Source organism: Lates calcarifer, linkage group LG5 (assembly GCF_001640805.2).
Source record: "Lates calcarifer isolate ASB-BC8 linkage group LG5, TLL_Latcal_v3, whole genome shotgun sequence".
Classification (NCBI taxonomy): domain Eukaryota; kingdom Metazoa; phylum Chordata; class Actinopteri; family Centropomidae; genus Lates; species Lates calcarifer.
This window is the reverse complement of record NC_066837.1, coordinates 1,687,567-1,705,294: the sequence shown is the minus strand read 5'-3', so window position 1 is coordinate 1,705,294 and position 17,728 is coordinate 1,687,567. Positions and strand designations below refer to the sequence as shown.

Genomic DNA, 17,728 nt, shown 5'->3' with positions numbered 1-17,728 from the left:
CAGGATGCATTAAAATACAGTTATTTCTCTCCTGCTCCACACTTTATTTACCTGTAAGACAAAGAGAAGGATTCTGGTGTGGAAAATCACAAAGTGGTTCTTTTGGAAAGTTGTCTCAGTATCATTATCTGTTAGAAGTACGCTGCATTGTTGTTCACTGATGCAATGAAGGGGAATGTCAGTTTTAAGAATTCCCATTATTCCTGAACTTTGGGACAGTTTAATATCTGTAAACCTGCACTGCTCTTCCTTAGGACTGAGAGAACACCTGAATATTTGACCTCTTATTTATTCTCTCATACCTTGATTGCAGAAACATTTTATTTTGGGTGTCACTGTCATCATTTTAAAATATTTGCCACTTGTGAATTTCAGTACAACAGAGGCCGGACATGCAACAGGAATTTCTGGTTGTTCGGGGGGAAAAAGTGAAACAACAAACATGAGAATTAAAGGACACCAAAGACGAAAGAAAAAAAGAAAATTTCCAACTTGAACTGCAGATTCAAGAGCAGGAAAAGATCATCTCTAACGAGATGTCTGAAAAAGAGCAGCTCTGGACAGCATCAAATGAGGCTAAAAAACATAGAGCAGAGGTGGCAGAGGCCCTGAAATCAAAAAAGATCGATGACTTCTTCACCTTGGAGAGGGAGAGCTTTAAAGACAGCAGAAGCTGCTCAGACCAAAAGGAACGGCCACAGCCCACGGCAGAGGCAGGAAGATTTCCTGCTGATAGGCTCCAGCCTCAAAGACCCGAGGAGAGGAAAACAACTAAAGAGCTCATAGGATGGAGAAAGCACTGGCCACAGTTTGAAGCCTTTAGAAGAGGGAAGAGAGAGAAAACACAGAGGACATGCAAAACAAGGTCGACCAGGCTGATTCAAAGCTACAGGAGCAGCTCCAGACCAAGCAGAATGTGAGCACCACTTCATCTGTGCAGAGTCAGAGACTTGAAGCAGAGAACAGGGCCCTCCGTCTTAAAAAGAGCAGCTTGAGGCAATCTACAAAGACTACAAGCACAAGATAAAGGTCGCCAATGCCCAGGTAGCAGGACCTTCCACGATATCATCACATAATATGGTCTGTTGATTGCAGTAGTTGTGTGCTATAACTGATTTACTAAGTGTGAAGAGACAACTTTAGATTAAAGAACCTGTGTGGGTTAGAAAGTGTAAAAGTACTAATGAATTAATTATGATCAAGACATTACTTTAGAATAGGGAACATATTCTGAGTTACAGAGACTGAATTCAGACTTATTTGGACACTATTAACAGTTGTAGTTTTGTGCTTTGTTATGCAAGAATAGACCATATTCATCAAGTGTTAATAAGGGAGAATTACTGTTGTTGTGTTACTACCTTGCTTTCCCTTACTTCCACATGTTCACATCACCACACACAGTGACAGGGTACATTTTAAGATGCTAAATGACATTCCTCTCCTCCCACTCTTCATCAGGTACTTACTTACCTCTGGGTGTAACACACAGTGGCTGATGTGAGGCATCCATGTGAGAACAGTGTTTTCATTGTCAGTTACCTCAGACCTATGAAGGGAAAAACAGGAAATATTACATCATTACAAGAAGGAACTTTATGTAAATGGTATTTATTAGTCATGAGATATCAAAATATCACTGCTTCCCATAAGTTGAATCACAACCACACAAACATTAAACATGAGCCACACGTCTGAGCCAGACATCAAAATCTGAGAATGAAGGAATCCAGTTTGGAGCCAGTTAACTGTTCACTGCAGTTTTCCCCTGGGTTTCTGGAGAGGTGAGGTGGTGTGTGTGGGAGTTGTTTGGTTACTCAGTAGAGCACACACCTGAGCCAAGGCTAAACAATCCTACACCTGTTTGTGCAGCTTCTATCTGCCCCAAACTGTAACTCATAGATCTGAACCATAGTGTCTGATCAACGGCTCATTTCAGCTTAGGGCTCAGACACAAGAAATGTGACATTATGGTTGTTTGTACTTAATGGCTATGTAACAAATGTTCTTTGTAGTGAGTCAGTCAGAAGTACAGTTTCATCACTTTAAGTGCAGGAGTTGACGCACTAGTTGCTGAGAAAACTGAAACAAGTTCTACGCTCATTCAGCTAGCCTCAGCAAGAAATGTACATTAGTAATGTAGGAAACCTACATTCATTAAGTGCATATGCTGAACAGTTTGCTGAGGCTGTACATACATAGATTATAGGATGTTCATGTATTGAGTCCCTAATATTTCTGATACAGAGGTAAAATATTTGTCTGGACAGAGATCGTTTTAATTTTAAAACATTGTTTTAAAATGAAAATGCAGGTGTGGACATAGTCTAAGTCCAGACAGATGTGGGCACCATTGAAAGTTTTAATTGTAGTTAAGTCATAGATGCATGTCGATTTAGAGAATACCATTTGCTTGGTCTCATGTCCATCTAAAATTAGCATTTGATTCAGAAAGTGTAACTGAATAGCTTCAAAGGCAGAGTGAAGATGGGTAAAGGTAGGGTTGGAGTGCAACTGTGGGCAGATAACACAGTATCATCTGCATAGAAACAGACACTGACGTACAATTAGAAACAATGGTGCTATTTATTTATAATGTTAATGGAAATAGATCAAAACCTCTTTCTGTATTGTTAGTAGGCAACTAATTGAATAGGACATTGTGTGCACAGACTGTAGTATCCAGAGTGGGGACACTGTCATCAGTTACTGAAACTGCAGCTGGTAAAGAAAATATAACAGTGGATCAAAAGTTGTTTGTGTATTTAACCTAAATCTCCATGCTTTAAACATGTCTCATCTTGACCATGACTTCACAGCAGAAGATTACAAAGCAGGGACGTGACTCGGCCCATATTTCTCTATTTATGTGGAAATCTCCCTCCTCAATCTGCAAGTCATGATGAACAGGCAGACTTGGTTTTACTATCCACAGACTTTTTCCTCACGGAGGCAGCAGAGCTTTACAAAGACTCTTTAAAAGGTCACAAGCAGCTGCAAAGGTAATGAGTCAGAGTAAATAGTCCAAAAGAACAAAGTTAATTTTCACGCTGAGAAAAGCTCTCAGAATCACAGGCTGCAGAGGTAAATTTTGTCTTAAATCATTTTTTTCAGTCAAGGATAAATCCCAATCAAGGATAAATGATATGGTGATGTTAGTCATTCTGATTTATCAACGACCACTGAGCAGACTGCCATAACATTAGCTGTGGATATTCACAGTCTGAGGAAACTGAATCCTAATGATGGCAAAAGAAAGTGAATATTTCTGACTAAATTCAAAGGAGGAAATCTGAATATTTAAATAAGGCTTTGCCATGGAGGGTTTGGCTGTGGTTTCCCTCCTCTTTATAAAAACATGTTCTCTCCCACGATCGTATTCACAGCAGCAGCAGCAGCACTCAGACAGAGACAGTTTGGATAGAAGCCATTAAATATCCAAAGCAGGTAAATGATATACTTTGAAAATCAGCATAAATGTGTAGCATGAGAATTTAACTTAAAACGCACACTGTGTTAATAAGTCATGGGAAACGCAATTTGTCAGATAAATGTCAACATGGTAACGTGTTTTGCTTTTCTCTCTTGAGACTAAAAAAAACCTGTGGGCAACAACAATGAAGGTGAGCGACATGTTTTAATTCCTGATGACTGAGTGATGTTACTGTACTGAGGAGTGTTACTGTCTTAGTTTATTTATAGTCAATCCCAGATGCTCTGCTGCTGTAAATACTACAGCACCAAATGTGTAGAAATCTGCTGTTAAAATACTTCCAAACAAATGAATTATTTGCTCCTGGTTGAGTGACGTTTTCTAAAAAGAAACATATCCAGCTGTTTTAAGAAATGACTTCAGTGTCACAGACCAGATGGGGAAATTAAAAAGTACTGAGACATGAACTAAAACATTATTTGTGTTGATACTAAGGTAAATATAGAAAAACACAAACATTATTCTATTCTAAGTGACAGATTTAGTAAACAGCTTTTTATCGCTATAATTTTTTCTTTAATTCTGTTGTAGATGATAACATTAGACGATGACTTGCAGACTTGAGCTGCAGTTACTGTTGGTTTACAGCATTTATGATATTACTTCATGTTGACTGATTTTTTGCTTGAAAGTACAGTTTTTCATATTTATTTCTGAGTGTGGCAGGATAAATAAACAACCTGCCACACAGTGACAGCAGTGCTGAATACACAAGACTCCAGCTTTCATTTCAACTAATGTGAGAAGGATACAGTTGCTGTGATAGCTCAGAGGTGAGACTAGATTTTCACAAGGTGTCATTATAGCTGTTCAATAATGCTGTTTTTATTATATGCAATCAGCAATGAAACCCTTAAAAAAGTAGAAAGTTCTTCCTGCTGCAAATAACTAAAATCTATAAAATCCTGAATTAAGTCACTTGACAAAAAAAAACAATGAAAGCCCAAACTTAAATCCCAGAATAAGGCAAAAACAAAGTTTTATATGATTAGATTTTCTTGTTTTTAATCATCTTAATTCTTGATGTGTGTGCAGATGGCTAACCTTTGCTGGGTGGTTGTGACGCTGACATTGTTCCTGGCGGGTGAAAACAGTGTTGCTGCCACAGACAAAGAGCAGCTCGCAGATATAGTAAAATTTATCATGAATAGGTGAGTTAGTGTCCTGTTCCTTTACATTTCATCCACCGTCAGTCTCTTTATCTCCTGTAAATTACACTGATGCTTTACTACTTGCCATTCATGACTCCAGATCATTGATGAATTCTTGAGTTATGGCCAAAAACATGTTTTGTACAGTCACAGTGACAATGAACTTTGATCTTTGACCACCAAAATCAAATTAGTTAATCTTGGAGTCCAAATGAACGTTTGTGCCAATGTTGAAGAAATTCCATCAAGGTGTTATTGACATATCACATTCAGAAGAATAAGATGGACAGGGGGTTGGCCCCATAGCTGAATGGTTAGGGCACGTACCATGTGGCGGTCTGAGCAGGTGGACCCCGGCTCGACTCCCTGATCCGGCCGGACCTTTGCTGCATGTCGTTCCACTACTCTCTCCCTGTTTCCTGTCTCTCTCCACTGTCCTCTAAAAATAAAGGCAAAAAGCCCCCCCCCAAAAAATGAGATGGATAGATGGCCACAGTTATCATAGGCATAAAAATACTGCAGACAATTTTTATTTTAAAACTGTACAAGTTTGTAATATAGCCTCTTGAATTTATCAAGCCTTGTATTTATACCTATTTTCTGATGTTCCCTAACATTTATGTTTCCCTTGACAGGTTTAATATAAAAACCCAGGTCAGTGTGGCTGTAAACATCCCAATGAAAACAACCCAGAACTACCTGCAAGAGGTCTTTAAGAAGGCCACTACTGCTGCAGTAAAGAGGAAGCTTAACCAGGCCTCAGTGTACCCAGGTGACTCCAGTGACAACACGGTGGTTGTTGCAAAACCTGACTTTCAAGAGCGATACACTGATCACGCAGAGGCACGTGTTCTGGAAAACATACAACCCTTAGCTGACAGCAGTAATGCTACTTTTCTAGTCTTCTACTCTTTCTATTCCCCATGTGGTTCAAAATGTACAAACATGAAAAACAAGAACAATATCATATCCAAGATTGATGAACTCATCACCAAATGGAAACAACATGCCTTTGTGTTTTCCAGAGTGTTTGACAAGACCGGTACAGGTATAACCATTGACAAGGCTGAGTCAGTTGAGGCCCTCAAACAGTTGGGGAACTCTAGAATTGGTCACGAAAACATATTCCGTTGTTACAAACCAAAGAATAAAGATTTCCAATGCATCAGCTGCTTCATGGACAAGAACGTTGTGAAAGAATGTGTTGTTAATGATGACTGAAGACTGATAATATCTGAGAAAGGGATGTCAGCAGAGAGACTAACTTGTTTTAAGAGGGAAAAGGTTATTCAAATATTACCTATCATAAGAAATTATGTATGCTTTTGTTTCATGCCACTAGCCTATTTCTAAAACTTCACTTGATGCTGTGTTAGATAACTGGCCGTATTTCAATCAATAAACATGTATTTACTTTACCTCACGGTTCTCTGTACCTCCGTAAACATTACCAAATCCTTTGACATTCTGCTCTGTCTAATTAAAGCTTGACTTAGCATCTATTCTGTTCTGTGTGTCAGTCATTTGGGATGGAAACCCCCCACAAACAGCACTGTTGTATGTTAGACAGTCTCTATAGACCAGATGTCACATCAACAAAGACTTCAATAATAACTTCAAATAACAATGAGTTGGTATTTTGGCCCACTCAGCAACATCCTCAGCATTAGCAGTAGCAGCACAGGCTGGGATAATGACTGTATAAAAAGATGGATGACATGACAGCTCAGAAAAGTGAAGCCAGAATTTCCATTGCTCCCTGGTGGCTGGCTGGAGGTCACAAACCCCAGCCACTCTATGTTAGTGATGGGACATGAGCCAAACTAAAACATCAAAGTACACATCAAATACATTTTCCCAAAGATGGTTTCTGTTGATTTCGGTAGTTCTAATGACCCAGGTATATGTTCAAGTATTCATTTTTCCGATATGTTAGGTATTTGATGGGTATCAAATGGGTGCCTGGGAGGGACCTTGGCATCACAGCTTGACAGGCCGATCGCTACGGCACAGACTCTGCCTCTAAATGACGTCACCAACTCAACGGGTCAGGGTTCTCAAGAATAAATGGGGGGTGAAATGGGGGTGAAAAAAAAGGGAAGATTTTGGTTTTGAAGTGACTACAAGTCATTCACTGAGCAGAAGTCTTCATCTTATCTCTAACTTTTGGTGAATAAGCTGTCTCAGAGTGCGACAGCAAACACAAGTCAGTTTGGGAGCACTGTTACAGTTCTTGTTTGTAGGCTGTTGTTCAAAGGCACAATACCAAGAATGAGGAACTGTCTTGTATATACATTCCTCTCTGTAGTATATGAATGTGTTGACATACTGAAGTAATGTATGGTGCTGAGTTCTTAAACAGCCTCAGTTCTTGTCATCGATTCAAAAAGATGTTGGAAACTTTGATTTGTCAGCTGCACATCTGTGCTGCCAATTTCCTGTTCTACCACATCCAAAAGGTATTCTATGGATTCAGATCTGGTGACTGGGGAGGCCTCTGAAGTTCACTGAACCCACTGTCATGTTCATGAAACTAGTTTGAGATGGTTAAGTAGACATCAGAAGATGGTAAACTGTGGCCATAAAGGGATGAAAATGGTCAGCAACTACACTCAGATAGGATGTGGTGTTCAAACTGTGATTGATTGGTGTTCAGGGGCAAAACTGTATCAAGAAAACATCCCCCTTACTATTACACCATAACCACCAGCCTGGACTGTTGACAAGATGTTGGTTGGGTCCATGGATTCATGCTGTTGAAGCCAAATATTGATGAAATACTGATGTTTTTCTGAGTAAAAACTCTAGAGACCGTTGATTGTGAAAAACCCAAGAGATCAGCAGGTTCAGTCTGACACTAATACTCATGTCAAGGTCAGAGTCACTGAGATCCCAGCAAACATCAGGATGGGGAAAAATGTTAACATTAACTGAAGCTCTTGACCTGTATCTGCATGATTTTATACACTGAGCTACTGCAACAGGATTGGCTGAGTGGAGGCGCACAGGCATTCCTAATAAAGTGCTCCTTGAGGATATGGTTTTACTATTTATATTTAAAGACAAGGCAAGAGCTTGAAAAGTTCATTCTTGAACAGAGAAATGCTTTGTTGTTTTAACCACAAAAAATTGTGGTTGAAAGCTGCAGAAAAAGCAAGGAAGTGATGCAAGAGGTAAGATCGTTTAAATAAGGCTTTCTGTACTTTCTATTTGACAGAAACATCCAATGAGATGTAATGTAAAGTGCGCATGTGTTAACACGCTGGAATGGTGAATTGCATCAATGTTAATGACAATATGAGTTTATGCTTTAATGTCTTCTTCAATTTAAATTTACTCCTTTTTCTAATCTTCCTCCTCCTACTTTTTGAAAGATTTGGTCAAATAAGGTTATAGTGCAACTGTGAGAGGGTTGGCCGTGGTCTCTCTGTCCTCTATAAAAATAAAACCACTTCCTCCTGACAGTGTTCACCGCAGCTACACCCTCACCTAAACACTGAGAAAAAAAAACAACAAAAAAAACAGAAGAGGACTGACCGACTTCCGAGCATCCAACAGACATCCATCTGTCACTACCAAAGCAGGTACATGAAATTAAATTTTCACTTCTCTGGGCAAAATGGATTACAGGTGCAAGTAATGATTATTTTCATTATCAATTCATCTGCTGAGGAAAAAAGTTTATAAAGTTCAGGCTTATGTCCTTAAATTGATTTTTTTTTAGCTGATTAAGAGTCATAAATGTCATATTATCACATCATTGCTGATTATTTTTCTGTCAAATGACAAATCAGTTCATCAATTAATTGTTTCATCCCTAAAATAGACATATATACGCATCATTTAGTTTTGTCTGTGGAGCTGTGCTGTGTGTCAAATATTTAGAAGGATTTCTGTTAACCAGTTTCTAAACTTTTCTAGAAATACAAATACAAATGTCTATTTGTTTTTGTAGGACCAGCAGATCCTGCTGGCGACAGACATAAAGGTGAGTTATTTCATCTCAAGAGATCTGATCTTTGTAGAAATACTTGAAATGGTGTCTGGTATTGTTTCAAACAGCATGGTCAACGTGGTCGACTATAGCTATTTCTTTAGATTTTACATTTTGTCACATACTTGGTTAAATTTCTATTATTGTTATTATTTATTATCTGCTATGTGACAATGCTGTGTGTTAAAACCACTCTATTATGAAACCTGATCTGTGTGCAGATGGCTGGTTTGTGCTGGATGGGTGTGGTGCTGGTCTTCTTCCTGTCTGCTGGACACAGTTTGGCGGCTGTGGACCAGACATGGCTCGCAAATATCGTAGAAGGCATCAAGAATCAGTGAGTCTTCAAACACTGTTACTCTGAATCAAATTTACTGACTCTAGTGGACTTACTAATCTACTGCTGATCTACTGATGTTGGATCTGTTGTTATCTGTGACTCTTAAACAGTCTTCGCTAGGTGATTATTATCAAAAATCAGTGCAAAATGGATTTTTAGAAAGAAGTCTGTCAGAAGCACATCCAGGTTGTGGTTCTGAAAGGTTCCTGCACACTGTAAAGTCTTAGTGCAAACCTGTGTGTAGGACTGAAAATCTTTGATCTTAAAAGAAAACCAAAAACAGCACCATACAGATAAAGACTATAGGCCCTTGGTCGGCTGCAGGCAGCCCACAGGACAAATTTGGCCTGCCAACAATAATATTTGGCCTGCCAGAGTATTTTGATAATCAGATTTATTTTCTTTAATTTCACAATATCAGACAGTCACACATACAGCTATAACGTCCAAAAAGAGAATCTAGTCTTACCTGAAGAATGCTTATTATACTTTTATCCATCCTCAGAGTGATTAACTGACACAAACATTCACAAATCAGGCCACAGGCTGCAACAGACATCCGTCATCTTTAGCAACAGTTACCCACAGAATCACTTCCCCTTTTGCGATTTTGCTTACAAAATAAAAGCACAAGTTAAAACAAACAAACAGATTGAGCAGCTCCTGTGTTCTGCTTAGTAAAATTCCTGTTTTTGTCAATGTAGTCTGGTAGCGATAGTGATGATTCAGGGATCTTCTTTTTATTTAGATAACAATAGACTTAGACTTAGACTTAGACGGACTTTATTGATCCCTTTGGGATGACTCCCTCGGAGAAATTACGTTTCCAGCAGCAAATACAGACAATGTGAGCCTGTCAGTGGCGAAAACAAGAACTTTAGTTGATGTACTTTGACATGGACAAATGCCCATTCGATTACACTGCAGTAGCTGTTAAGCAGTTGCCAAGTACAGCATTTTTGCTCAATACTGCACCAATTTCAAAGAATTTTTTGTCAATAATTTACACCCAAAACTATTTCACCCACAGTATACCTTATATCACACAAAGGTACTTGTTAAAAATTGTGGAAAAAACATGTATTTTCCTTTGGCAGGTATGCACTAGGTGACACCTTCAGTCTGGCTGTGAATGTCCCAAAGGAACAAGACCCGAGCAACCTTCAGCAAGTCCTTCAGGGCGACCCAGCAGACAAAGTGACACAAACTGTTTCACAGGGGCAAGTTTACCAAGGCTCCAGGGTGATTGCAGCGACACAATCAGGGGCACTGTCACGTGTTCTAGAAAACATACAACCTTTTATTAAAAGCAGTCAGGGTAATTTCCTCATCATCTACTCTGTAGAATCCCCCTGTGGTCCAACATGTACAAATGCAAATGAAAACGGTATCGCTGCCAAGATTAATGACATCACTCAGAACTGGAGTGGTTATGCATTTGTGTTTTCTAATGTGGCCGATATTCCTGCCGCAGACACGTTGCAACTGGCCCAATCCTTTAAACAACTTGCGATTTCCAAAATCGGACTTGACAACATATTCCGTTGCTATGCACCTGGGGATGATGCTTTTCAGTGCACCAGCTGCTCCACAGGTGGAGATGTTACACCCTCATGTGTCGCAAACACAGGAGGGGAAACAACTACGCCTGAACCAGCAGGTACAGGCACAGATACAAGCACAGGCACAGACACGGGTACAGGCACAGGCACCGGTACAGACACAGGCACAGACACGGGTACAGGCACAGGCACCGGTACAGACACAGGCACAGACACGGGTACAGGCACGGGTACAGGCACAGGCACCGGTACAGACACAGGCACAGACACGGGTACAGGCACCGGTACAGACACAGGCACCGGTACAGGCACAGACACGGGTACAGGCACGGACACGGGTACAGGCACAGGCACTGGTACAGACACAGGCACGGGTACAGGCACGGACACGGGTACAAGCACAGGCACAGGCACAGACACGGGCAAGGACACTGGCACAGGCACAGGCATAGGCATAGGCGTGGGCATAGGCACAGGCACAGGTACAGGCACGGGCACAGGCACAGGTACAGGCACGGGCACAGGTACAGGTACAGGCACGGGCACAGAAGTAGGCACGGGCACAGGCACAGGTACAGGCACGGGCACAGGTACAGGCACGGGCACAGAAGTAGGCACGGGCACAGGCACAGAAGTAGGAACGGGCACAGGCACGGGCACAGGCATGGGCATAGGTGGAGAAAGTGGAGGGCATAGAGGAGGGGGCAAAGCTGGACAAGTCAGCAGGTGCAAAGGGCGTAAAAGAGGCTGCAAGCGTAGAAGAGGTGGCAAGCGGAGAGGAGGTGGCAAGCTGAGGAAAAAATGCAGACGTAGAGGAGGATGCAAGCGTAGAAGAGGTGGCAAGCGGAGAGGAGGTGGCAAGCTGAGGAAAAAATGCAGACGTAGAGGAGGATGCAAGCGTAGAAGAGGTGGCAAGCGGAGAGGAGGTGGCAAGCTGAGGAAAAAATGCAGACGTAGAGGAGGATGCAAGCGTAGAAGAGGTGGCAAGCGGAGAGGAGGTGGCAAGCTGAGGAAAAAATGCAGACGTAGAGGAGGATGCAAACGTAGAAGAGGTGGCAAGCGGAGAGGAGGTGGCAAGCTGAGGAAAAAATGCAGACGTAGAGGAGGATGCAAGCGTAGAAGAGGTGGCAAGCGGAGAGGAGGTGGCAAGATTAGAAAAAGGCCTAAACAAAGAGGAAGAGCCAAAGGTAGAAGAAGGAGCAAGGTCAGAAGACGTGGTAAGCCTCAAAGGAGGCGAGGAGGTAAAAGAAGGGGCAGGAGTAGAGGACGCAACAATCGTAGAAGAGGTGGCAGACGTAGAAAAGGAGGCAGGCGTAGAGGCTGGGGACTGCAATGACTCAGCTCAGGTAACTTTGAAAGAATCTAAGCAGCAGTCCAATGACAGTCACTTAAACAAAAATGATATCCTTAATAAAATGCCCTTGCTTCTTTTCCAATTTCATGAATCCCTTCTTGGTAATTTAAATTGCCAACCTCTATGAGTTTTGGCCTTGAAACTGAAATGATTCAAGCAGATAAGGTTGATAAGGTTGATGATATATATATATATATATGTATGTATATATATATATATATATATATATATATATATATATATATATATATATATATATTCTTAATTCACCTGGGGGTAAATACACAGTTCCATATTAGTCCAAATAAGCCCAGTGAACTGAAATATATGAAAAGAATAAACGTGCATGTGATGTTATTTGTTTTTTAAATCAACATATTAGAGCCCAACCATAGGAAATATGGCCTTGGTGGCTTTCCTTTAGTGAAACAGAGAATTGGCCATTACTGCAATTTACCTGATGGGGAAACATTTACTAAAGGTGGACAGCTAATTTTCATTTTGTTTCTAATTTACAGCAATGTTCTTTAGTAACATTAGTGAATTGAACTGTTGTCAGTATTATTAGTACTTATAACCTTGTACTCTTGTATTTCTGATGATTTGTACTTTCTGATTAAAGCTTGGCTCAGCATACAGTTTGGTCTGTCTGTGTGTCAATCATTTCATTCATCATTATTATCTGTTTGAATTGTGTAGGCTGCATAGTTCAGCCTCAATTAAGTGGAAGAAAAATTTCAAAAGCACACTCCATTTTCTAGGAAAGTGTACAACCTAGCAACTGCTGTCACAAAAATCAACAAAGAGGGCATTTCTGAGAATCCTTAACTGAGTTTTGCTCTTGTGAGATACCATATATCATGAATACATGTCAAGAGCACCTACTTACTTGCATGCCAGTCACGGGAACATACACAGCTAACGCAGAAATGACTGGTGTTCAAACCAGCTGATAATGCTGTCAGCAGCCCGGCAGGAGAGACACTCCGCCGTGCGGTCATTTCATAACTGAGCTATAAAGAGTACGGTCTAGACCTGCTCTATATGTACAGTGCCTCGAGATAACTTCTGTTGTGAATTGGTGCTACATAAATAAAATTTGACTTGACTTGACTATAACCAAGACCCCAACTTCATGTCTGCAGTGTTTCTGCTTTGTTCATTTTGTGGCAGCGGCCCATGTCTGCAATGTCATGGAGTCACAATTACACAACTCTCCAGAGGGCTTTTAATTTGAAACAACGGTCACAGGAAGTGGGGACAGTGGTGACACCCAGCTGAAGTGAGAAGGAGGGAGAAAAAAAAAGAGACAAAGAAAAAGCCATCCAGTCCTTGTACAACCAAAGTGAGAGCTGTGTTTGCATTCTCAGCACAAAGTCAAACACATTTCCAGTGGGTGTTGGACTTGTCTCCAATCGTGTTTGTGAAATTCATGGACAGGATCTCAAGGTGCAGTGTCCAGTTTGGGGACCTCAGACTCACATCTCTACTCTTCGCAGATGATGTGATTCTGTTGGACCACAATCTTCAGCAGTTTTCAGCCAATTATGAAGCAGTCAGGATGAAGTCTGAGGGAGTTGGAGGGAGCTTAGAGTAAAGCTGCTTCTCCTTCACATCAAAAGGAGCCAGCTGAGGTGGCTCTGGCATCTGGTTAGCATGCCTTCCTTTGGAGGTCTTCAACTGTCCAGTTTTGTTGAGTCTGTGTCCACTGCAGCCTCATATTTCTGTTCTTGGTTGACAGGAGTGGAACCTGGTATGCTTTTCTGCTGTTGTAGTCCATCCACCTCAAGGCTGGATGTGTTGTTTATTCTGAGAAGCTTCTCTGCTCACCACAGTTTCTGTCAGCTCCAACCAGTCTGACCATTCTCCTCTGACCTCTCTCATCAAAAAGGTGTTTCCCTGAGTAAAAACTACAGAGACTGTGAAAATTCCAGGAGCTCAGCATGTACAGAAATTCTCAAATCAGCCTGTCTGAGTGGGCTGATGGGGAAAAGGGTGAATGTTAACTGAAGCTCCTGAGTTGTATCTGCATGATTTTGTACCTTGCTTGAATAAGGACGTGCACAGGCGTTCCTAATAAAGTGCTCAGTGGAGGTATGGTTTTACAATTTATATTTAAAGTCGAGACAAGAGCTTCCAACCATAAACAGTGAGATGTGGCTGAAAAAGATTAAGTGGAGCATGAGGTGAGATTTTTATTTTTCAGTGATGGTTTAAATAAAAAAGTTTACTATATTTTCCACTTATTCTTAAACAGACAGAAACATCCTGATATGTGAGATGTACTGTAAAGTGAGTATGTGTTAACATGGTGGAACAGTGTTTAGTGCTCAGTGCTTTTGCATCAATGATAATAACACAACATGAGGTTATGCCTAAATGTCTCTGTGACTCCTTTTTCTAATCTTCCTCCTCCTACTTTTTGATAGATTTGGTCAAATATGGTCATAGTGCAACTGTGAGAGGGTTGGCCATTGTCTCTCTCTCCTCTATAAAAATAAAACCACTTCCTCCTGACAGTGTTCACTGCAGCTACACACTCCCCTGAACACAAGAGGACTGACGGCTTCAGAGCATCAATCAGACAACTTCCACTGTCAAAACAGGTAATGAAATAGAAAGGTAACCTATAAATTAAACGCAATGAGTTTGATGACAATGAAAACAACTAGAAATACAAATATTAATGGCTGATTGTTTCTGTAGGGTGGGAGAACAAATAGATCCTGCTGACAACAGAAATGAAGGTGAGTTATTTATCTAGCATACTGGTATTACATTACTGTGTTAAAACCACTGTATCATTAAACCTGATCTGTGTGCAGATGGCTGGTCTGTGCTGGATGACTGTGGCCCTGGTTTTCTTCCTGTCTGCTGGAGACAGTGTTACTGCTGTGAACAGGGACGACCTTGCTAAGATTGTAAAGTTCATGGTAGACAGGTGAGTGTCTCCTCTGGGAAGTCTAACTAATACAGACATGTAGTTACACAGAGAGCTGTTTTACACCATTGTAAGAGAGGAGGCTTTGACCAGATCACTTGATGCTGATATGAACTCATTTCACTTTTACCAGAAATGTCTTTCACACATCTGTGTTCACATTTCACACTGGTATCACTCACAAAGCTAATAATAAGCTAGTCAACCGCCGTCTCTTTTCTCGCCTGTTGATAACTGTCAAGTTGTGGCACACCTACTAAGTAAATTTGTTTCCTTGTACTTTGTTTCCTCGTACTTGGCTGTTGAAGTGATGCAACATTGTTATTGTTGGTTTTGAACTCCTTTTCCTTCATTTCTACTGAGCTGTGGCTCCACAGTGAATACTGATTATGAAGGTTAATTACTGAAAATACTAAAGACATTCTTCAATCCACTGTTGTCTTCATATCCATACTCTAATGATACTCTGTCACATTCTGTGTATCTGTTTCTTCTGACAGGTATCAAATAAATTACCAGGTCAGTGTGGCTGTGAACACCCCAGTGAACCAGGACTTGAACAGGCTCGATGAGTTTTTTGCCGCTGCCAGCGATGTTGCTGAGAAATTAGCGCAGAATTCAGTGTTTGTAGACGACAGCAAGATGGTTGCTGCAAAGCCTTACAAAAACGTTCATGCAGAGGTTTATGTTCTGAAGAATATGAACAACTTAATTAACATGAAGGATGGCAAATATCTAATCTTCTACTCTTTCTACTCCCCATGTGATGGACACTGTATGAACCCAAAAAGTAAATACACTATCATACCTAAGATTAATGAAATCATCCCCAATTGGAGCGAACACGTCTTTGTGTTCTCCAAAGTGTTTGACCAGACCAGTAGCGGTACACCCATTCCCAGGGAAAAAACTATTGAGGCCCTCAATCAGCTGGGGAACTCTGCAGTTGGTCACAACAACGTATACCGTTGTTACAAACCACAGAATCAAGATTACCAATGCATCAACTGCTTCAATGGAGCGTCCTATGTAGAACAGTGTGTTGTTAACTGAGTAGATATCAGAGTAGTGAGACTCAACACAAGAAATATTACTTGTGCTCCAAAGAAATAATCTGTGCTTTCTTTTCATACTATTAACTTTTTCTATAGCATTGTTCTATAGCTGTGTTAAATAACTGCCTTCAGTACAGCAGGAATCATGCAAACTGTGTTCTTTTAACAGATATTTTCATGTGTGTCAGGATAATAGGAGGTTTATGTGTATTTATCTGCTCTTTCCAAACAAAGTGATCAAAGAATAAAATATGCAGCTACATAAATTACAAGTTTAAAAATCCCAACAACAAGGGAGACTAAAGATTTAGTGGTCAATCAGTGAATCTGGTGAATTTAAAACAAAAAACATCTGCTTGGTTTATTTCATCTCCACATCTGTGTCTTAGTATCTTTGTTTCCAATGCTGGACTGTCGACAGTTAAAACAAAACAACACTGGAAATGTGACGGCTGAACCTAACAATTCAAATTTTGGTATTTATGTCATTTAGCTAAACCAATTAAACACATATTTACTTCATTGCTTTCTGTTCTTCTGTAAACATTATCAAATCCTCTGCTCTGTGTAATTAAAGCTTGACTCAGCATTCATTCTGCTCTGTGTCAGTCATTTGGGATGGGAACCCATTAAAAACAGTGCTGTTGTCTGACTAGTTTCCACAGGTTAAAAGTGAAGCCAAGAGATCTGTCGCCCCCTGGTGGCTGGCTGCTGTATAGTTCATAAACACCAGTGGCTCTGTGTTAGTGGATGGGTCATGGGCCAAACTAAAACATCAAAGTACACATCAAATCATTTTCCCCAAAGATGGTTTCTGTCAGTTTAGATAGTTCTAATCACACCAATGTTTCTTCAAGTATTCATTTTTCTGACAAGTTTGGATTTAATTAAATCCACTTCCACTCGGATTTCTAACTCCAGAACTGAGAATCATAATGTTTTAAAATTCCTGTTATTATCAAAGCAGTTCAGTGATAGTTGTCTGTAAATCAATAACCTCATCACAGACAGACACTACTAATGAATAATTCTGCAAACTTTTATTGTTGTCAATTTTCCAAAATATAATAAGCAGAAATAATTCTGAAGTTGTGGTTAGTGTGTGACTTACTCTCCTGACTCCACTGGTAACATTATACTTCTAGTTTGTACTACTACTACTAATATTACTACATGATTGATATTACAAGGGCTCAGAATATAAATTCCCCACTTATTTTATATTTCATTAATGGATTTCATTGTGTCATCTACATATTACATTGTTGAGTGATTACAGCATCTTATAAATTACACAGATGGTCACATGTGTTGGTAGAACTATGAACCTAACAGAGTGTGTTCTTCAAACCCATTCATCATTGGGATCTGTGGGTTTTAGGTGAACTGCAGTGAGCACTGCCGTCTGCCAGGATATCTTTTTAGATGGTGCCACTGGAGGGAGCCAAAGTGTTGAATTTCCTTTACTTCACCAGGTCTAATGAGCTCAACTGAGTCTACATATTCTTTACACATATTATATACTATTCTGTATTAGGCAATAAGTTGTTATTTTTCTTCTATTGTTTAATGCCTGACAAGCCTAATTCAGCTTTCTGTAATTAGTCCAACAGTCCAAATCATCCAAGTCTGATCTGGGACCAGGACCACATCTTTTGGTCAGACCAAATTTTGGTGTTTTCGGTCCTGACCATGGTCCAAGGCACCAAACTGAAAAGTCAGAAGGTCCAACCCCAAAAAGGTGAGTGTGAAAGCAACCTGACTAAATGAAAAAATAGCTGACAAAATGAACACTGGAGAGGTTCAAACAAACTGGTTCTTCTGCTTCAGTTCATTCA

General features: G+C 40.4%; 2 protein-coding genes across 2 annotated transcripts; both read left to right on the top strand.

Annotated features, from left to right (window-relative positions):
• Positions 1-2,915: 2,915 nt before the first annotated feature.
• LOC108882529 (uncharacterized) lies at positions 2,916-6,146 on the top strand. The gene is made up of 5 exons (XM_018675066.1): positions 2,916-3,002; positions 3,387-3,447; positions 3,591-3,623; positions 4,529-4,644; positions 5,280-6,146. Exons 3-5 carry the CDS (start codon positions 3,618-3,620, stop codon positions 5,863-5,865), a joined length of 708 nt encoding a protein of 235 aa, XP_018530582.1. The 5' UTR covers positions 2,916-3,002; positions 3,387-3,447; positions 3,591-3,617; the 3' UTR covers positions 5,866-6,146.
• Positions 6,147-14,374: 8,228 nt separating this feature from the next.
• Positions 14,375-16,483, top strand: LOC108882530 (uncharacterized). Its single transcript, XM_018675067.2, has 4 exons — positions 14,375-14,500; positions 14,601-14,641; positions 14,720-14,835; positions 15,336-16,483. The coding sequence occupies exons 2-4, from the start codon at positions 14,636-14,638 to the stop codon at positions 15,886-15,888; spliced, it is 675 nt and encodes a 224-aa protein (XP_018530583.1). The 5' UTR covers positions 14,375-14,500; positions 14,601-14,635; the 3' UTR covers positions 15,889-16,483.
• Positions 16,484-17,728: the final 1,245 nt, after the last annotated feature.